Source organism: Nematolebias whitei, chromosome 2, assembly GCF_014905685.2.
Source record: "Nematolebias whitei isolate Nwh7 chromosome 2, NemWhi1, whole genome shotgun sequence".
NCBI lineage: Eukaryota > Metazoa > Chordata > Actinopteri > Cyprinodontiformes > Rivulidae > Nematolebias > Nematolebias whitei.
This window is the reverse complement of record NC_056499.1, coordinates 26,473,017-26,495,554: the sequence shown is the minus strand read 5'-3', so window position 1 is coordinate 26,495,554 and position 22,538 is coordinate 26,473,017. Positions and strand designations below refer to the sequence as shown.

At 39.4% G+C, this 22,538-nt stretch overlaps 2 protein-coding genes across 3 annotated transcripts in view; one reads left to right on the top strand and one right to left on the bottom strand.

Moving 5' to 3' along the window:
- Positions 1 to 6,759, bottom strand: part of LOC119426426 (transcription initiation factor TFIID subunit 4-like) — a 103,357-nt gene extending 96,598 nt beyond the window's left edge. Inside the window, exons 1-2 of the mRNA XM_037693991.1 lie at positions 5,367 to 6,759; positions 2,472 to 2,626 (exon numbers count right to left, since the gene is read on the bottom strand). Of these exons, the coding sequence (XP_037549919.1) occupies positions 2,472 to 2,626; positions 5,367 to 6,753 (1,542 nt within the window). The 5' untranslated portion in view covers positions 6,754 to 6,759. The remainder of the gene's footprint in view (positions 1 to 2,471; positions 2,627 to 5,366) is intronic.
- Positions 6,760 to 11,063: 4,304 nt separating this feature from the next.
- Positions 11,064 to 22,365, top strand: lsm14ab (LSM14A mRNA processing body assembly factor b). 2 transcript variants are annotated; one of them, XM_037691020.1, is made up of 10 exons: positions 11,064 to 11,438; positions 11,914 to 12,077; positions 13,712 to 13,859; positions 15,966 to 16,154; positions 17,218 to 17,292; positions 17,487 to 17,663; positions 17,885 to 18,041; positions 18,368 to 18,394; positions 18,593 to 18,833; positions 20,844 to 22,365. In XM_037691020.1, exons 1-10 carry the CDS (start codon positions 11,315 to 11,317, stop codon positions 20,847 to 20,849), a joined length of 1,308 nt encoding a protein of 435 aa, XP_037546948.1. In that variant the 5' UTR covers positions 11,064 to 11,314; the 3' UTR covers positions 20,850 to 22,365. The 2 variants fall into 2 exon arrangements, with proteins under 2 accessions (XP_037546948.1, XP_037546941.1); XM_037691013.1 differs by having other exon boundaries at positions 20,767 to 22,365.
- Positions 22,366 to 22,538: the final 173 nt, after the last annotated feature.

The window sequence follows — 22,538 nt, the reverse complement described above, 5'->3', positions numbered from 1 at the left end:
ATCTGGAGATGCCACACCTGTGAGGTGGATGGATTATCTCGGCAAAGGAGAAGCCCTTAGCAAAAAGTAGCTTATTTAAGTGTACTACAAGTATACTTATTTTACACTAAAAACGAGGAAGTGTACTTGAAGTTTACTTTTTATCAACTTTATTTGATATACTTAAATATAGTATAAAAATGTCCCAATTTAGTCCAAACAAGTATTAAATCAGTATACTTCTAGTACACTACAAGTATGGTGTGTAGTATACTTGATATACTTATACTTAACTTAAAGTATACTTGCAAAAAATAAACTTCAAATGTACTACTTTTTGTTAAGGGAGTGCTCACAGATTTACACAAATTTGTGAACAATATTTGAGAGAAAAAGCCTCATTTTGTACAAGGGAAAAGTCTTAAATCTTTGAGTTCGATGAAAAATGGGAGCAAAAACAAAAGTGTTGCTTTTATATTTTTGTTCAATGTATTAAGAAGGTGTTTATACATTCATTGTTACGCATATATATGCTTGTACAAACATTTTGCACAACTGTTGCTGTTTAAAAGAGACTGAGTGTATTTTATTTTGTACTCGTGAAAATTGCACTACTGTCGCTGCTAGAGATTAGTGTCCAACTAAGTTTTTTGTAACCCAGCTACCCAGATATTTTTGATACCTTTCTCCTCCTTTGATTGTTGATATGCGCTGCTGATTATGCATGCTGCTGATCTCATTGCTGCTGATTTATTTCATGCTGCTGTGTTCATTCGTGTCCATCTGCTCACACAGACTCATGTTCGTGCTGCTGTTGTTCGGCGTATTACTGTTTTTACATTATAAAGTGTTCAGCGTATTCTTAGTTTAGTGTATTTCTTAGTTCATCTTAGCTCTTATTACTGTGTTTATTTTACAATTTATACTTTTGTTGGATGTAACTGGGACCCTGTGTACACAATTTATTTCCACCGCATGTACCATATGTGGTGCGTATGACAATAAAGAACCTTGACCATGACTTCTCCCATTCCATTCCTTTGGTTAAAATTACAAAGAAAAGTTATTAAGTGTCACCTGACGCTCAACAAGAAAATCATCTTCTCTTCTTCTTCTTGAGCATCAGATATCTTCTCTTCTGCTCCCCAAAGGTATGATTCTTTAAAGATCATCATGCTGATATTAGCCTGGAAATAGCTTGAAGCGCACACTCCGTTCAACAAAGAAGATCCCAGGTGATCATCTGTCGGTCTACAGTAACTTTGTCCATTTCATTCTACACCAAATCCAAAATGCTGCTGTTGTCCACAAGTTTTTCCAACATATTCTCCAGTCACTAGGCAAACTTCCAGTTTTTTTTTCCTAAACTTTGCTTCTAGTCTGGGGGTCAAAGTACTAGTAAGTGCTCCTTTCTACTTTGTACATGAATGAGATACTACTATCCATTTTATTCCAACAATGTTCAGTCGGGTCATCTGGACTGTTTCTTTTGTTGCTGAGATGTTTCATCCTTCATCCAAAGGACTTCTTCAATCTGAGGAGCATTGTTGGATTTTATACCTGGATTACCGAGCATGAACTTTGGTGTTTTGAACCACTTTGGCATGACTGTCTCAGAGAAGTTGACGAGGGGGAGGGTGGGCCCCAGAGGCCATCTTAGCACCAGCAAACTGTTTTATTTCCCCCCCACTATGGGGTATGCTGTTTGTGGGAATCAGTTTTGTTTGTTGGCTCCTCCTTTTCAGATTACAGCTGAACAACTCAACAGCTCTTACTTTTTATCTGACTTTATCTCTCGCTGAGTGTACAAGTACTTGAATCAAAGAAAAACTGAACATGTTATTGTTTCTTTCTTTAGGAGGGAAAAATCCACAGTTCAGAGGGACTTATAGCTTTCTTGCTTTAATCATTTGGCAATACTTTTAACATTAAGCTAAACACTGCCTTGTTTTATGGAGAGCATGATAATGGCTTTGCGGTATAGACCTATGTGAATTTAAACTAAAGCTGTGCACAGAAGTTCTGGTTCTGTACATGTAGTCAAAAGGTAACACTCAAACACATCAGTGGATCTAACTGAATGAATGAAATTAAAGAAAAATTAGGATACTCCCAGATATCAATAATTAGTTTCTTTGTGTTTGTAGAAAGAAAACAGGAGATGAGAAATACAATGTTTTAAGCTTTTCTGTGAATGACAAACTGTAGGGCATGTTCCTTATATTTTTGTCAGAATGCAAAATGTAAATATATTTCAACATTTCACGACACTTGTACTTTGTTTCATGTAAATATAAGATAATCAGGATATACAAAATAAACCCAAGTCCCTGTCAAAATAAAAACTGTAATAAAATTAACCAGATATGCTTTAATGTATTCAAAGAGCAGAACATTCTCATTCCTCTTTTTCACATGAACAATAATGTTGTGTGGTGCAATCAGTAGTGAACGACTACAAATGGTTCCAGTCATCCAGAGCAGAGTCTCACCTGTGGAGTTGTTACATTAAAGGATGTCCCGGTGGCCGGGGTCATAGGTCGCGGACTCATGTTGTTCTGGGCCTGAGCTTGAGCTTGAACTTGAGCCAAAGCCTGCTGAGGAACCAAGACAAACTGGCCCAACTCGGTACGTACCAGCACCATCCCTAAAGAGTAACAAGGAGCAACAATCAGGGCATATGTCACATTAATCTTCTCTTCGTATTATATCCAAACCAACTATCACATTTTGTGTACATTTTGGATGAGGGTGGTGAATATTTTACCATTACCAAGTGGTCAGGTTATACACTAAGGATGGTTCAGATGAACACAAACCATCTCTCATTTGTGCTGCTACAGACCCAAGATGATGAGAAACCTCATCTGATGGACAGACCACCTCTCCTCTATGCTCCTCTTTTGTAGTTAGTGATAGCGAGGATATCAATTTTGAATATTTAAATCCTTGTCTCCCTTTCTCTCTTGTAGTTTGCTTGAAGTTGAGATGAAAGTGGATTTATCAACCAAGAAATGGCTCTAAAACAAAGAAATTATGAATTTGTCAGCTGTGACTCCCACTAAGGTGTTGCAAAAGAGTTTATGAACTGGTACTGAATGAACATATAACTTAAATCAATCAATAAATAAATAAAAACAGCAAATGAAAGCATGTTGCATGAAGGAGTCAAAAATAGAATTAAAAAAAAAAATCTCAGTTTAACAGAAAATTATGTTAAAAGGACTACACAAAGTTGCTAAAGAATATATATTTTGAAGTATGCTCATTTTTTTTCCACAAGATACATTTACATCTAATACTCACAAAGAAGAAATAAATGGAAACCTAATGTTTTTTACGGTCTTGTATATTACCTTAAATGATTGTATGACTTTTGTAAATCTGTACCTAATGTTAAATGACTAGGCATTTTAAAGCCATAAAAAAAACTACCATTTGCTATGCAACATTTCCAGAAACACTCTAAAACCATATACTGGTAGTTAAAGTACAAAGGTGACCATTTAAGTTGCAAGAACTTGCCCAAAATGTTTACTTTAGGCCAAGACTAGATTTATTATGGTGCCACAGTTGGGCAGTTGCCCCAGTCAGGTCAAGATGAAAATATATGAGTTCATCTTTTGGTCCTGTTCCAATTCTGAGACTGAACTGTGATTCCTGAGGTTAGATGACCAGAACAGTGCTCAAGCGCGGTACAAAAACCCATCTGTCCACTGTTACTATCTGCTCGTTTCTGCTATTTAGCAAAACTTGAGTTAACATGGAGTTTAATAAGACAGCCAGTTCAAGTCAAAGAAAATAATACTGTTTAATAATGATTCCCTAAAATAATTTAAAAAATTAGGTTATAAACATAACTATAAAAACTATTTGTAACAATATGAAGTGTATTGCATGAATTGCTCAGAAATTTCTACTTTTTATATACTTAACCTAAGGCAGTGTTTTATTATTGTTTTCCAGTTATATTTTTTGCCTCTTTTCAGCAAGTACTTATACTACTGATTTTTGTTCGTGTACAAAATATCATGATTCAAACTGTATTTTCCACCAAGGGTAAATCTTAGACTGAGGTATGTACGTGATCTTTGCTGTTCAAGTGTTGAATGAATTGTGACGAACCTGATACTTGGTGGACACAAGAAGCCTGAGAGAATCATTGTTTCCCATCAAGCATCACTTATTTTCTTGCTACTCACTTTCAAATTGTAAAACAGGATAATTATCTCTGTTAAAAAAAAAATCCTTTCAGTGTCCATCATCGTTATAGGTAACTAATGTATAAAAGCAGCTCAGAGGTTTAATGGACAGCACGGTCGCCTCCCGTCACCTCGTGGAAACTTTTCAGGCTGTTTTCAGAGTTTTGGCTCTTCTCTGTGGCGTTTGTATAATTTCCCTAAACCTGTGCGATATGTTAGTCGGGTTACCCCAACTTCCTCTTACAGCCCCGAAAAATATAGTTTTGGTTCATTTGTCATATTAAAGTACTCTCATGCATGAGTGTGCAGTGATGTCTGTCCCATTTGTCTTTGTCCTGTGACCAATTAGTGACTCTCTGACAGCAGGAATGGGATCCAGACTAACATCTCTGAACAGGATAAAGCAGGTATCGAAAAAAAGGAATGAATTACCACATCTGTTGTGGTTGAAATGTTCCACACTGAAAATACATTGAGCTGTGTGACATCATGTCCACTTTACTATTTTTTGCAAAACAAAAAAATATCTACTTTGTTTTTAAAGACCAACGTCATATCCATCAACTTTTAGTTCAACTGTACTGCTACAGCATTTTATTTGTCAAAGCTCCTTTGGAATTAATAATTGGTGATATGTGATTTATCTGTGCTGCTGACTATCCATGCTGATTAACTCACACTGCTGATTAACTCATGCTGCTGATTATCTCATGCTGCTGTATTCATTCATACCTATCTGCTCAGCACAGACTCATGTTTGTGCTGCTGTTGTTACGACATATTGTTCTACTTTATTAGTGTTTAGTGTATATCTTAGATCTTTAAGCATGCCGTTTGGTGTTTGTTTGGCGTATAGATCCTTATTTACTGTTTCTTTTTATACTTTATATTTTTGCTATTTTGGGGCGTAACTAAAACCCTGTGTACATAATTTTGTTCCATCTCATGTACCACAAGTGATGGTAATGACAATAAAGTTGACTTGAACTTGAAAGCTTTGATTAAGTGTGTGGTGTTAATTTGTTTTGCAGCTCTGCCACCTATTCAGAAAAATAGTAGCAGCTGAGCAACATACAGAACACGGAATAAGCTATACAGGCTCATCAGACATTTATAGTATTATTATTACACAGGTGTTTAACACCACCTTCTCTGCTCCACCTTTCACTGCTCTCAAAACCTTACCCGGTGGGATGGTAAAGCCAGGGGGCAGCTGAATGGTCGTCTGCTGTTGGGAAGGTCTGACAATCAGCTGGGGGGCTACAATCCTTTGAGGAGTTGCAAGTCCAGGACGGGGTTGAGACTGTACAGATGTGGCCACAGCGGGTGTTGGAGAGGGAGCTGCGGGCCTGATCATACTGATGGTAGTAGTAGTAGTAGTAGTGATGACAGGTGCAGTTTGAACAGTCACACATGCAGCAGAAGTTGCCACCCCTGTCCCGCACACAGCTGTGGTAGGTGCAGAGCTCAGAGGCTGGCTCACTGTGGTGGTGCTTGGAGATGCTGTAGTGGTTGGAGCTGGTGTGGCAGCAGAGGAAGTCGAGGATACAGTGTTTATCACTGAGCTAACACTACTAGACTGGCTTGGCATTACAATTTTGGACTGACAGTCATCTACAGTGGAAGACCCAGTATCCGTGGCTGGTTTGCTGTGCCCCTCCGGGGAAGCTGATGAGGTGACAGGTCCCAGACGTGCGCCCTGTTGGACCACCAGGGCCGAAACACTGGTCCCGTTGCCATTCTGGGCTATACTGGCTACAATATGACTCGGGAGCCTCCGCAAAGCAATGGTGGGAGTCCCCCTGTCGAGAGCAATGGCTGACTGACCTACAGGCAGGCTTGCGTTGGACAGGGTGAAAGTGGAGGTGTTGATGGAGGACGCGAGCAGTCGGGTGGAGTTTGGTGGAGTTGAACCCACGGGGGAGCTGACGTTTTCTGCCACCGCTGCACTGCTGTTCCTCCTCGTCGTCACAGCTGCGCCGTTCAAACTCTTGATCCGAGCGGAAGCGCTCCTCCTCGGCGTCGCGATGCGTTTTCTCGGCGTGCTCGCCTCGGCTGACGTCTCCCCCGTGGTCGGACTAGCCGTGGAGCTCCGGCTTGCCGCGGTGCTGATGCTGTCCTGCGGGGATGCCGAAGTTGACCCGCCAGATGCAGCCAGTGTTGTGATGGATGCTCCATGTGATCGAGGACCGCTGCTAGTGGCGTTCACGCAGGCAGCCGAAGTGGTGGGAGGCTCGCCAAAAGCAGCAGTGGAGCCCAGTAGTGAGGGAGAGGTGACAGTTTTATCCGTGCTAGCGTCTTTAGAGTTTATTTCTTGGAGCGTTTCGGGTTTATTACGCCGTCCTTGTTGTTGTTGTTCTAGTGTTGTGGTGCTCACTGGAGCTGGTAGCGGTTTTCCTAAGTGATGGTTAGCAGGGGCCACAGAGCCAGCGCCTCCGTTTTCGTCCGTTTTAACCGCAGAGCTGCTTTGTCCAGTAAGCTGAGACTCCAATGAGCCTACGAGGTCGCTGACAGCTTTTTCATCCACCTCTGAAAAGAGCATATCTTCCAGGGGGTCGGAGGCGCCCGCCATCTCTGATCGCACAGAGCTCTCTTACATTTTAGTATATTGCGCATGCGTGTTACTAGGCATTGTGGGAATGACTCTGACGTCATGAAATGAGAGTGGAAGCAAGTGCTGCCTTCAAGAGACCCGCCAGGTGTTGAAATAAAGTGAAATGAGCTTGGAAGTTTTTAGTTATAACACAATAAAATAAGAATAATGGACTCTTGTAGTAGTGTAGGTACTGTGTAGTTATATACTCGTCTCAAGTAAGAACTTGATGTTGCTGTGGTGTGCTTTTCTTTATTTTTGCAATATTCTTAAAGCTGAATGAAAACAAAGCAGTGAGACATTATTTTGAACATTTGGATTTTATTGTGATTAAAATAGCTGAAGTTGCTCCTCATCGTTTTGCACAATATTTATACACTTTTGTTCATTGTTCCAATATAGGCACATCTTCTAGATGGTCCTGTTTTATTTTTCTCTGACTAGGATAATGGTGTTATCTGATCATAGGTGCTGAATACAACAGAAACTGAAAACAAGGAGCAATATTCGTTTTTGTGTCATTTTCCTCCAATGTATCATCTGAAGTGTGATAATCTATGATTTATGATTTGTTTCATGTTGATGTGTTCATGCGTGCTCATCTGCTCACACAGACTCATGCTCATGTTTGTGCTGCTGTTCGATGTAATGTTTTTATGCCATTAGTGCTTAGTGTATTTTTAGTTGATGTTTTTTTTAGTTCATATCTTAGTTATCATTGTTTTTATTTTACTTTTTATTGTTGGATGTAACTGGGACCTGTGTGTACATAATTTTGTTCCACCACATGTGGTGCGAACAACAATAAAGAATCTCTGACTCTGACTATTTGCAGTTTATTTAAAATGCTACATTTTTGGTAAATTTAAACTATTGAAAAATATGCATACTTGTATCAAAACACACAATAAGAGTTTAAGAAAAAAACTATGCATGCATACATACTTTTTTTTCCTTCTTTCTGCTGCTCTCTGCTTCAGTGATCGCCACAACAAACTGTCGCACGACAACTTGGCAATTATTTTTTATGCCGGATGATCTTCCTGATGCAACCACAGACCATTGAGCTACCACAGCCCTCTGTGTGGAGCAGAGGGCTGTCATCTAGGGCGCCCGAGTGAGCAGGGTGGGGGGAGTTAAGGGCCTTGCTCAAGGGTCCAGTGGGGGACCCTTGTGGGCAAATGAGGGTGGAGACAGGTGAGGGTGCTTCGCCAATCCCACCCACATATTTATATTGTCGGTACCAGGAGTTGAACCAGCGATTTTCCGAACACACACACACCGCATTACATACTTAAGTTTCAATTTCTATTTTACACATTACATTTGAACAGAATAAACAGCCAAAGCAATTCAATTTAGTTTATCTATATAATGACTCGAGGAACCCAGAGTGGTATGAGACCTGGAACGAGACAGACACAGGCAAGTACAAAAGAGATGGTGTTTATTTACAGTGGTAAATGTATAGTAGCTTCTCTGTAGCTCCTGGAAGAGGAGGGAGATGGTCAGAGGAGTTCAGCAGATGGTCAGACAAATTAATGTTATGGTGTTTTATCTCTTACAGATTTGAAGATCTCCTTAGGGTCCACTCCAAATCCTTAGAAGAGCTCCAGAGGGGGATAAGGCCAAGGATCCAACAGAGCGAGGAAGGCTGGCAACTGGTGGTTGGCAAGGCACAAGGAGAACCAGGACAGGACCAGGGAACCAGGACTGAGGAGGCAGGAACACTGGAGACAAAAAGAGACTGGTAAGTAGATTTACTTAATACTAACAAGCCAGAGACAACACTACCATTAGATGGTCAATGCTCCAGCGAAGAGTAACACTGGACTGTAGCCTTATGTAGGAGATGATCCTCATCGGGTTGATGGCCGACAGCTGTTGACAATTAGCGGCCATCTTGGGAGCTGCAGGCAGTGATACTCTTACATATAGCGCCAAGTCACAACAGAAGTCGTCTCAGGGTGCTGTACAAAAGCATTCACATGCATTAATAAAGCCAATTAGTAAAAGTTATCTATCTAAGGAAGCCAGCAGATTGCGTTGAATCTTCTTGTGTCACCGTCTCCCATCTTGATCAAGCACCAAGCCAACAGTGGAAAGGAAAAACTCCCTTTTAACAGGAATAAAGCTCCAGCAGAACCAAGCTCAGGACAAGTGCAATTTGCTTCAACGGGCTGGGGTTTGAGGACAGGAAGGAGAAACAAACAAACACAGAATGTCAGGTCCAGGTGTACTTTTTATTTGAGGAAAGACAAAAAAACACATGTTGAGTACAATATATAGAAATACAGTAGTTACAAAAACAAACAGGCGGAGTAGTGCAAGTAAATACAGCAGCTAAGTGAGGAAATGTGGTCAATTTGTCCTCCAGCAGTCTAAGCCTTGAGCAGCCTAACTAAGGTATGGCTCAGGAAACCCAAGCCAACCCAACTGTATAGGATTTATCAAAAAGGAAAAAACTTAAGTCTGATCTTACAAGTAGACAAGTTGACAACGTCACGGACAAAAACTGGAAGTTGGTTCCACAAGAGAGGAGTCTGGTAACTGAAAGCTCTTCCTCCCATTCTGCTTTTAGAAACTCAAGGAACCACAGTTAAACCTGCAGTTTGTGAGTGAAGTGCTCTGTTAGGAACAAATGGAACAATAAGACCTATAATGTAAGATGGAGCGAAACATCACATGAAATTAAGTTTGGTGAATAAAAACAGCAGAGACAAGGAAAATATCACACTTCATATACACTTTTGTGTTATTTAGCATACCATCCATCCATTATCTTTTACCTTCTTCCTTTTCGGGTCGTGGGGGTCACTGGTGTCATGTCCAGCCATCACTGTTCGAGAGGCAGGGTACACCCTGGACAGGTCTCCAGTCCATCACGGGGCAACATAGAGAAAAACGAGACAAACAACCATTAGTTCTTTACTCTTGTTAAAATGATGAAAACTCTTGAGTAGAAATTTAATGCATCTTGTCTCATCAGTTAGGTTGCATGTTGTTTCAGTAAAACACACATAGTTCATGGTTTAGTCAGGAGCAGCGAACCCGTTCCCAGCACAGAAGCTAAAGTTTTACACAGCATCCTTTCTTTTGGACATGAGATAAATTTGATTAACAGAAGGCTGTTTCAAGGCTACCAGTGTGAGAAACATTGCAGTTTCCTATGCTTCTTGAAGCCATATAAGGAAGTCATCCAGTTGAGGAGACAAAGTAGGAGTGTATGTGTTTTCCCCTTACAGGTGCTGCCCACTCCTGATGCGTAGTGCCGAGAAACTTGGCCCAAGTCTGAGCACCAACGAAGAAAGGGCAGGGTTAAAACCGCAGAAACTTTCCATCTTAGACCAATCAGATAATTTCACATTGTCTTTGAGTAAAGCTAGCACTCTTTCTGAGATGTTGCTTGAGCCGTGGGTTTTCTGAACAGAAAGATCCATGTATACATTAATTAAATTTTCTCCAATGTTAAATAAACTTGCTTCTTTCCTTTTAGAATAAACAAACACACTTTTACACTTTCTCACTCACACCTAGGGACAATGTAGAGTTATCAGTCAGCTTAACATGCATGTTTTTGGTCTGTGGGAGGAAACAGGAGTACCTGGAGAAACTCCACACATGCATGGAGAGAACATGCAAACTCCACCCAGAAAGGCCACCGGACAGAGATTGAACCAGGGTAACCTGCTCACTGAGAGGCAGTAGCTCTACCAGATGTGCCACCATGCTGCCCTTATTTAGCATACCAGGCATTATTATTTGTATTATTATTATTATTATTTAATAAACAATTCATTGTATTTTAAACCAAAGTTGGATCATTTCAAAGGTAAAGTTTGATGACTTGTTTAAAGTTTTTATTAGGAATCTGTTTTTAAAGTGTTGTTTTGTTTGAATCAAAGTAAGTCACTTGTCCTGAGCCTGGTTCTGCTAAAGGTTTCTTCCTCACGAGGGAGTTTTTCCTTTCCACTGTCACCTTCATGCTTGCTCAAGATGAGAGTGTTGCGATGGAGTTAAACTCAAAGCAGTCTGCTCCTCAGATAAATAATGTTAACTTGTTAACTTATTTTTATGTAAATGACTGTTTCTGTTCTGCACCCTACTTGGCACTACAAAAGCAGATATGTATTAGGTTTTAACAAAGAACTGTGAATGGAAAAAAGAAGCTCTCATTCTCATTTTTTTCTTACTTCAAGATGAGCATTTTTCAAGCCATACATATTTGTTTGATTTTGTGTGTTTTTCTTTTATAGATCAGGCCAGGTTTTTGCAGTTGCCAAAAAAAAAAAAGAAAGAAAGAAAGAAGCGAGATCACTATAAACTACAATCCCAGCATGCTCAGCGGCGTAGAGAGGAAAATGAAATCGGCCATGTCGTGTTAGGCTCACGCAACGGGCGAATGTGGTTTAGAGAGTAGCTTACCTATTTGTTATGTAGCATTTAAACAAATTTTTAACAATAGTCGAACATCTTTCTCTTTTTCGACGGTAAAAATATTCTGTGGAAGTCGTCGCGTCAGTAAATTTAGCCCCTAAACATGAGCGGAGGAGGGACGCCGTATATCGGCAGCAAGATTAGCCTCATCTCCAAGGCCGAGATCCGCTATGAAGGAATTTTGTACACTATTGACACCGAAAACTCGACTGTAGCTCTTGCTAAAGGTATGTTTAGTAAATAAAAATTAAAGACTATTTAAACCTTGAAAGTTTTATATAACGTATTTTAGTTGTGGTTACGTGAAATGTGTGTTAGCGCAGTTAGCGAGTAGTTTAGCTTTTAGTTAGCCGTCTGAAGGCTAACGCACAGAGTCCTTTGTTTACTTTGTTTTTGGCCTAAGCTAAAATCTCGAGTACAGCGAGACCTAAAATAAAAGCCTACACGTTGTTACTTTAATTTATATTTTTATAAAGCCACATCTGCGTTTTTTTGTCCACCTAAATGACATTTTAATGCCGATTTTGAAACTTAATTGAGACGTTTAATTTACTTAATGTTGGAGCTACATATTTGAACACAGGCCACACTGGTTCAAAACTAATTTTAAATAAATATTATGGGGCAGTACTTAATGCTGTTGTCCTATAGCACGTTCATAATAAGTGAGATGTAACTAATCATCTGGTTTTTATTTAACAGTTCGCTCTTTTGGCACTGAAGACCGACCCACAGACAGACCTATTCCCCCTCGAGAAGAAGTGTTTGAGTACATCATCTTCAGAGGAAGTGATATAAAAGACCTGACAGTTTGTGAGCCACCCAAAGCCCCTAGCAGTCTTCCTCAGGACCCTGCCATAGTTCAGGTAAGCATGTGTGCTTCGAGTTTTGTAAGTTACAGAAAGGTCTTTGGAAATACTTGGCAAAGTTTTTTTGATGTTAACATCTTTTGTGCACATTTGCTCGTCAATAGCACTGTTTTTCTGGAAATATGTAACATTTGCCCTATTTAGAGCGAAAAATCAAATGGTTTGCTTAGGGGTGCTCCGATTGCAGTTTTCTGGCCGATCACCCATTTCTGTAAAGTCTGACCTGGCGATTTCAATTTTGGCCGATACCGATTTTGTTTTCTAAGCGACACTGTCAGATGTTATAAGGTCACAATGCACCTTCACTTTTCCAATATTATTTTATTGAAAACAGACCCTTGAACAATATCCTAGGAACAATACAAACTTGTTTTAACTGGCCATGAGGTAGTGCTCTGAAATATAAAGGAAGTTCAGACAGTTGTTAAAATTAAAAAAATTATTTTCTCATGCAAGTATCGGCCAATTTCCAATTGATTTATTGGTGCACCCCTAGTTTTGCTATAAAAACCAGCGCATCCTTGTCTAAAGCCATTGAATCACGTTTTAAAGCTGTACGAACATGAATTAAGGGGGATTTTTTTTAATCATTTGAACAGATTTTTCTTTTAACTAAAATAATCTGTTTTTACAATGGATTTCTTGTATGTTTTGTTAGTTTACTAGCCTCACATTTTGTATGAATATTTTAATCAGTATTTCTATGAAAACAATCCTTGTGTGCACAGGATCATCAAATATTTCACGAGCTGTATTTGAACTTGCATTGACAAAGGTGTCTCCTCCTATTACATTAATTATAGCTCCAGAGCCATGAAACACACTTGTTAGTAGAAGACAGTCATCTAATAAAGTAGTTGATACCACCTTTTCTCATTTATTATTTAACAAAGAAACATTTGCTGTGACTGTTATCAAAATATCTCATGAACTGCAGGAGCAATTTGAATGAAACTTGTGGAAAGCAATGATTAGATGCACCTCTAGAGTCTATGCAAGATGGTCGCCACAGTTTAACGGCATTAGTACCACAAAAATGTAATTTATCCAGTCTTTTTTTATAGATATGTTGATCAATTTTGATGTAATTGTATGCGAGTCATTCACAGCATAAAGTCTTGAATGTGGCATCTCATCATATTGTGTGAGATCATGCATAACATTATTTCCAAGATTGTTTTTTTATGTTCAGAATGGCTATAACGCCATAATTTCTCATCACAATTTTAAACTTTGTCTAAAATTCTTTCGTGTAGGGCAGTGGGGGATATGACTTCATTCATGGAACGCAGGTCTTTAAATTGTTTAAGTTCAAGAAATTGTAAATACCACAGTGTTCACTCACAAAGAATTCAGCCAGTCACTTATGCAGCTTTTTTGCTAACATGAAATCTATTGTTTTCATTCAACCTTTATTTAGACAGGTAAATCCCATTGAGCCTCGAGGACTCATTTACAAGAGAGACCTGATTTCAACAAAGAATTATAATTATAGCTGCCACATCGTCACAACTTCTTTATGTGTCTGTGTTTAAAAACTTTGATTTTGAACACTTGTATTTTCTGAATTGTCTCAGTTAATTGTTAGAATATATTTAGGTTTATAATGTGCTTTATATTTGATTTTATAGTCTTCGATTGGATCTTCAAATGCTGCAGCTGCACCACCACCATTCCAGTCTCCAGGGTCCTACGCACCATTCAACAGACCTCCTGTTCCAGCCTACAGTCAGTTTAGTGTTGGACCCATTGGACCACAGCAGTTTGGACCTCCTGGCGGTAAGGAAGGGTTCCGGTTCAAAATAAGTGAAAAATAAAATGAAACACTGTACATGTACACTTTGAAAGAACGTTAGAAATGTTGCGTGTACCAGCAAATGCAAGTCAGTATGTCAACAGTCAAGACAGGAAGTTGTTCACAGGGAAACTCTTATATTTTAAGGTATTTAGATGCATAAGCCTGTTTTTACACCTAAATGTAATAAACAGTAAAAATCTTATTTCAACGTTGAGCACTTTATATTTTTTCTTGTATAACTCAAACTCACTCAAGTCGGGGTACAATTTCAGTCTTTACTAGATACGTTCATTTGAATACACTTAAAACTGCAGTGTTTCCCCTAGTTAACTTGCCATGGCGGGGTGCTCATCTCATCCATGATTTTTGTTGACGGGGGGGAAGGAGACACGTCTGAGCGCAGCTTGTACCAACAGTTTTTGAGTGGCGGGGTGGGGTGGGGTGGTGTTCATGAGAGAAGAGGCACCTTTAGCTTTTTAGCTAGAGCACCTGTATTGCACGCTACTAGCTTAGTGTGAAACGTTTGAGTTGTGCACAGTTTATACAGACAGTTTTGATTGTGTGTGTGTGTATGGGGGGGGTGTTCAGCTTGAAAGAAGAGGCAATGTGAGCACTGCCTTTAGCTTTTTAGCTAGAGGGCCTGTGTTTCACGCCGCTAGCTTAGTGCTATGTCTGTGCTGGGTGTGTGTGTTGTGGGGGGCAAGTTCAGTTTGGTAGGTGGGGTGGGGCACCCCGCTTGTATAATGTTAGGGGAAACACTGAACTGATAACCATAAGTGACCCTTTAAAACAATTAAAATAAAATTTCTGGTGAAGCTTTTAAAAACTCGGTAGAAAATGTGGCTCATCGGGATGTTTTTCTCTACAAATTTATTACGTCTCTGTGTATAAAAGTTTATTTTATTACTATTTTTTCTCTTTACGAGTAGTGTTGTAAAAAAATCAAAGTATTTTTCAGGTATTTATTCTATGTTTGTCTTAGTGTTGACACATAACTTTCAGTTTTCTGTCATTACTGTGGTTTCTTTTAAGTGTAGCGTCAACACAGGGTGGTGGTACAATCGGCTTCGTCCTCATTTAGGTCTGTGTTTTCCAACTATGACTAGTGAAGTTCATTATCCTGCATAATTAAGATGATTCCCTTCAACACCTGATTTAGAGGAATGAATTACCTCGACAGTTTATCATCCGCTCAGCTTCAGCAGAAGCTTGTGGATGACTCATCAGGTAAAATCAGGTCTGTCGAAGCTGGAGAAAACGGATCAGGAAATATTTAATGAAAGAAGTGGTTATCCTAATGACAGGCGTGATAATAGTTAACAGACCAAGTCATTTTGATCATTCAGGTCAGATGTGATTAATGGAAGTACTTTCTATCTGCACCGCTGTGCATCAAGTCTGTTTTAAGGCATTAAAATTGCTCGAGCTGGCACGTAAACTTTTTGGTGTTTGTCAAATTTGATTAGTTTTGTTGTTTTTAATTACTGTTTTCGAATTAAAAAAATAAAATTTAATGCAAAAAAAAAAAAGACAAAACTGTCAACCTACTAGAATGAAAACAAGCAATGTTTTTACATTTTGGTCCATTTTATTGAAAATAACTTTTTTTGTAGCTGACTTAAATCATTTTGAATTTTGGTGGGACTGGGTTACACGTATTTGAATAATTTTTTAAAAAATGTTAATGACTCAGTTTCCTTCTTAATCCCTTTTCGAGTTAGATTATCTAGCAAAAACTGCTCCATATAAAGATTTTTTTATCTAAAAATTGATTTATTTTTATTTAAAGAAACTGGTCCAGGTGACACAATTTAACCATTTTTTATTATTTATCTTCTGTTTTATTTTTTATTTTTTTTAAGGTTTTATTCTTGTTGGCGTTGTATATATCAATATTATTTCCTGTTAGAAAATTTTCCTTTGCAGCTACTGAGTCTTATGACATGTGCACTTACGTTTAAAAAAAACATTTTCCGGTACATAAAGCAGAGTTGAGTTGACTTACTGGTGTCTGAAACCCCAGCAGCAAGTTTTTACAGGTTCATAGAGACATGAAGTGTTACACTGACTTTGCTCTTTGTTTGCAGGACACACTAGTCCTCAGCTGGACTCTTTGACCAAAAGTCCCCCTGTTGAGCGGACAGCCCCATCGTCGGCTGCTCCGGGTCCACCTGCACCAGTAGGACAGAGGAGTCAGACTGGAGTGACAGTCCCTAAACCCACCAGCACTTCCACTGGAAGCCAGAAACCCCCCGACCTTCTTGAGCAGAAAAAAGGTAAAATATTAATCATGTAAGAAGTTTGGTGTCTTGTTAAACAGCCACTTTGTGGAACAAAAAGACGATGCACAAAATGGCCGTTGCATTTGTTTCTGGTTCTGTGAATAAACAAAATATCTAAACTACTAAACATTAGTTTTTGTGCTTTAAAAGATCATTACAAAAATAAAATGGTTGCGCTGTTTGTTTGTTGGAAAACTGCCAGCTCTGTAATATCGCAGTAGTACAATGATTCAGCATCATTGGGTTTGTAATTTTTTTATTTTTTTTTCAATTTATATTTGCAAAACAAATTTGGAAAAAAGACTCATTATAAAATTGCCCACCGTATTTGTTTTTTTCCTTTTGTCGCAGAACGAAGTCGTAGATTTGGAAACACCCTCCATTTGTGAAAGTATTAAGAATAACTTAGAAAAATAAGTGAGATACCGTCTTCCATTTTGGTCTGTGGCTGTATCTAGGCATAAGAAAGGTCATCAAAACTGGTTTACCTGGTCAAAATCCAAGATGGCAGCCATGGCCACCCCGTGGCTCCACCCCTGGTGGTGGATAAATCACATGTCACTCTGCTCTACCTCAGACAAGCAAAACGTAAACTCTGTTCTTATACACAGTGTAACTCTGACACACTTGAATATCTTGCACCTAAAACAGGGTCTACTTACATTCCCTGTTTAATTCTAGTCCAGAAAAAACACTTATTTTGAAAATGACTACAAACATTAACTTGTACTGCTTATTGTTTGGAGTGGAACAGGAAGTGCTGCAACAAACAGTGAAGTTGCTGCTAAACAAAAACTGTACTTACAGAAAGGAAACGTTTTAGTGCGACTTCAAATAGTGCTGAAACCTGGTGACAGGTCTTCAGACTTTTAAACTTCATGTGTGTCAGGTGAGGTTGTTGTTTTGTTTTGTCAATAGAGGCCAGTGCATTATCTGGTAGTAGATCTGAAAATGATTTTGCACTAATAAGAAAACAGTTGTAGGATTATTGTTATTATCTTAAATGATTTACCACAATAAATAGCCTGATTTCTCTCTGGGTGTCTTTTCCTCTCAGCTCCTGAGGTGAAGAAGGTGCTACAGTCAAATAATGAACATGTTGAAAACCGGGATCCCAACAGGCGCCATCTTGGTAAGCAAATTATACCTTTACCTGGTGACTGAGGTGTAATCGTTTGTTTTTTCCTGTAAATGCATGAAAACTTGTACATGTTAAGTGTCAGTAAACAAGAAGAAAAAATTATAGATAATGTTTTCTGATAAGTGTTGACAACTGATATTCGAGTGCGCAGCACGTTGTAAACGTCAGTTTTCTCTTGACCTTAGCCGGTCTTCAGCCCATCCGCCGCGGCCGTGGAAGAGGAAACCGCAGCAGAGGCATAATAAACATGCGTAAAGACGGCACCGTGAAGTTTGAAGAGGACTTTGACTTTGAAACTGCCAATGCTCAGTTTCACAAGGATGAGATCGACAAAGAGCTCCAAAACAAGCTTAAACTGAAAGGTAGTCTCTTTTTTTTTTTTTTTTTTCTTCCAAGTTTGTTACATGACAAGTGATTATCAGGTTAATATCAGAACGCCGCTGTTCAATAAACGACCTTAAAGTGAAGAAATGAGGAGAAGCAGCTGTTTGGTACATCCACTGACCCCTCTAAAAGCAGTGACGTTAAAACGGGTCGCTGCTGCAGTTTGACCATGTTTTCACATTTGTTGCTCGATGAACAGATGAGAAACCTGAAAAGGCCCTGAACGGAGAGGAAACTGCGGACTCTGAACATCCAGCCACCGAGGGGACGGCTGAGGAGGAGGAGGCCGTGATCAACTCATGTTACTACGACAAGACCAAGTCCTTCTTTGATAACCTGTCCAGTGACGGCGCAAGGTACCTCAACAGCTGAGGCTGTTTCACCTCATGTCTCTGATGTCACGCTGCTCTAAATTTACTGTTATTTGACTGAAATTTAATCGGATGGTGTTCAGCACAGCTCCATCAGCTGCGCAGCGTTGTGTTCAATGTCCTCTCCATTTGATGAGGAGATGTATGGAGACAGTTCAGACCAAAGACCATTCTGTCAGTCTGCTTTGGTTTTGCATAAAAAGTTTTCGACAACTTTCTTTAAAAGCCATAAAAACAGCTGCATGTTTATTTTTTTTTAATGTTTGAACTGCACTCAATACTTAAAGACTCTTGTTTTTTATCTCTTTAAGTAAAATGGGCGACGGCAGATTTCCAAAGTAAGTCAAATATTTTCTCCAGTTTTCTAGAACTGACTTAAAAATTGTGTTTAGAGGTTTTTAAAATGTAACTTTCAGAACTACAAGTGGATTAGAAATAAACTGCTTTACATCCACATTTATTTATTTAATATTTCGTAGTTAAATATGTTGATGCGTTTAAACGGAATGAGAAAACAATGTTTTTGTTGTTGTCAGGGATCGCAGACCAACCTGGGCCGAGGAGAGACGGATGAACGCGGAGACCTTCGGCATCCCTCTCAGGCACCCTCGAGGAAGAGGTTTCTACCGCGGCCGAGGGTTCATGGGACCCCGCGGAGGCCGAGGGCGACCATCCAGCAGAGGTTCTTTTGGGCCTCCCCGCGGGGCCCCGCCTGGTTTCAGGGGTGGATATCGAGGCGGCAGAGGAGGCCGGGATTTCTCTGATTTTGAATTCAGGGTAAATGCAACCACCTCTGTGCTTTAAAGTATAAAAAAGTTCAAGACAAAAACAACTGGACTTTATTTGTAACGGAAGACGTTTCTCATCTTTCTCATTTCAAAGAACAGGGTGTGGGGTTCGAGTTATAAAGCTGAGCTAAGCTAGATTCATCTGCAGATTGCACTGGTCTTTGTTAGTCTGACTCACAGATGGGATGAATTTCCTGATAGGAGTGAAAATGACTGGGTGTCAGTCCTAAAGCTGCGTTACAGTAGTCCCTCATTTATTGCAGGGGTTCAGTTCCACACCCGCCCACAGTAAGTGAGATTCTGTGAAGTAGCAACGTTATATTTATTTTAGTATTTAATTATATTTTAAGGCTTTAGAAACCCTTCCCACACTCTTACAATGTTCTAAACTCTTAAACCTACATAATTTTAACAACATACGCACAGTACCGTATTGGCATGTCACGATAACAAATTTTGCTGGGTGATTAATTGTCTCAGAAATTATTGCGATAAACGATATTGTTTGAAATTTGACAATATTTAGTAATTATTGTCAAATTTAAGAAATGTTGGTTAATTTTTGTGTGTAGTACAGTTTTTGACCACTGGTTGGCAGTATAAGACTGAACCGAAGGATGGATAGTGAGGGAGCGAGCAGCGAGTCTCTTTAAGAAAAATGGGAGGGAGGCCCCTTGACGTGACATGGGCTGTCTCCTTCCTTTTTTTGGTTCTCAAAATGGCGGAAGCTAGGTGTGGTTTGAGCTCTTTAGCATAGCATTTTTCACACAAAGCTTTTAATAAAAAATCAGTAAACAAGTTCTCAGCTTTGTTTTGCAGAGAAAAAGTTTTTACACGAAGGCACGTGAATTTTGGAGCTTTGACAAGACAGAGGTTATTTCCCCGAGGTCAGCCTGTTAGCTTAGCTCGTAGCTTAGCTTCTCAGCTTAGCTGCTTTTAACGATTCAAAAACACAATTTTGGACGGTTAAAACGGATTTTAAAGAGAAAGGGAGGGGTCAGTGAAGAGCACCTTTGAGCCTTTTGTCGTCCGTTGTCTTCAGTAGAAAGAGAGAGACATGAAGAAACAATAAAGCAGATACATGAAAATGAGGTTGATAATTTTCATTTATCATGCGATTAATTGATTTATTGTTTATCACGACCGGCCTAGTACTGTATATGTAGTTCCTACATTTTACTTACCATCTCTGCAGAACAGGAGTGGCTCTCGGTTCCGGTCCGACTCGGTTCCGTTCCTGCAGACGTAACCTGCAGCGATGAAGGGCGCTTACAGGTCCTCATTGGCTGGCTGGGAGCTCTTGGGTTCATTGCTGAGTCTGGTGGTCCAGTTCTGGTTCAGGGGGCGGGGGTTCCAGACCTTCTGTTGGCTAGTGTGGGACCATAGGTCCAATTGAGTCCAAGTCTGGATGACAAAAGTCCAGATGGGCTACAGAAACGGCTCCGGAGCTTTCGCTGCACGTCCTTGGAGCTTAGAAGTCCTCGTGTGCCGGCTACCAGCTATCAAGATTCACAGATGGATCTGAAGGTCTGGTTCTGGTCCCGATCAGTGGACTCGGCGTGGCTTCTCTGCATCCGCTGGGCTTCGATCAGATCAAAACTTTACCTCTGGTTTTTCAGCAGAAAGAAACGGGGCTTCCTTCATCCCCTCTCAAACCATCTGTGTTCTGTTGCTTTTGTCTTGAACCTTTTTTAATTTACCATGTCCTGGATGACTGAGAATCTTCACCCGTGTATTTAAATGAAAATCTTAGTATAAATCTTTACAATTTATACTTTTGTTGTATGTAACTGGGACCCTGTGTACACATTTTCGTTCCACCACATGTACCACATGTGGTGTGAATGACAATAAAGAACCTTGACTTAAAGTACTAAAGAGAACTTTTAAGCCTAAACTTAAATATTTTAATATTTTTCCAGAAGGACAAGGTGGCTGCGTAGTCCCGCAGTGATGGCTCCTCACAGATTTGTAGCCACTCATCATGAAATTATTTCAGTTGTAGAAATCTTCTGTGGTCTCAACATTTGACAAGAACGAAGACATCGTTTTCAACACCAGCACCTCAGTGGACCGCTTGACATCGGAGGGGGGCGGTGACGGTCCCGCTCCCTCTGCTCCACTTTGAGACTTTTGTTCCCCTCCCCAGAAGTTTTGTTAAATTGCCAGCAGATGTGAGGACAATGTGCACATGCAAAGCTTTGGAGTAATTCTGTACTTTTGCATCAGTCGGATTAATTTCTTACTAAACTTGTCTTTGGTACTGAGCCTCCTGTACTGCGAGTGGATCAAGAGCTTTATTCTTCTTTTCTGTTTTCTGCTGTTTTAGTTGGCACCATTACCCGTTGCAGCATGTTTGTGTTTCTGCCCAGTCTGATTATATTTTTTCATTTCTTCAACATTCATTTATTTTTGGTGAACAGTTAAGATTGAAGCCAGCATGAATGTATATCAAGCTCATGATATATCCATTTACTGATCAGTAAAGCTTTTTACAGAGCTGTAGGTTCTGGGTTTAAGATTGTTGCATCAACCTTTAAGCAGAAACTCACCTTGTAATGTGGGAAGTTTTAGTTTTGCAGCTGGCAGCCAAGATTTTTGTTTGATGCGTTTTAATTTCAAAATTTCAGCTTTACAAAAATGTTTCGACTGCAGGGTTGTTTTTTTACTTTTAATTATCTGCAATAAAATGACCTCTTAACAAAATTGAACCCAAACGAGGAACGTTTGACTAAAAATGCTCTGCTCTTGCCAAAAAGATTTGTTAAAAGTTAAATTTGTTAATTTGTACGCTTGTTATTTCATCACATAGCTGTTGTTCATTTTTGTTCTTCCCTGTGAGTTGTTTTTGTGTTTCAGTGATACATTTTTCCTCTCCATGTTCGTACAGTCGGCATTTACCACTGCAAAATGAAGCACTTGCAGTTTTTGTAAGAGTTCACTCAAGACGGGATTTTTTGTTTTTTATAAATGGACTGAAATGTCTTCAAGCATGTTGGCTGCATTTCTGATGACGTGTAGCCCTTTGGCTTGTTTGTAGCTCCACTTGTTGCATAGTCAATGTGAATGTTCTCAGGAGTGAATTTATTTTTTTACTGACGGGAGCAAAAGGACAAGAACTGGATGTTGTGCCAGTATTTTCAAGTGGGTTTCTCTAATCGGATCCATATTTCGTGTTTTAAGGGAGTGCCTTGATGGTGATATTCTCCCCGCACAGCTCACTCTTTAACTTAAATGTTACATTATGACAGAAGTTGGACTAGCACTACATGATGAAGCTACAACTTTTTTCTTTCTTTTGTATCCGTCACAGTGAAATACAATGTTTTAATTAGATAAACAGCTGTTGATTGCTATACGGTCCTTCACTTTAAACTGGCTCCTGCTGTAACCAAAATTATTAAATTAGAGACAAAACTATTATAAACTGACATTTGTTCATATGTTTGTTACGTTTTTCAGTAGCTGGATTTGTTTTTTTTGAATATCAGCAAAAATTGCGTTTTTACAAAAACAATAAAGATTTGTACAGTTTGTCTTTTGAGTTTTTTCTTGTAATTCATCTTGAAGTCTCCTATTTAGGTGTTGAAAAATGCTCAAATTAATTTTAATGCAAGTATGGCATACTATTATGTTTGAAGTATTTGATTTTTCAAATTACTTAACATCTGGAAAAGGAGGTAATCAGTTTTAT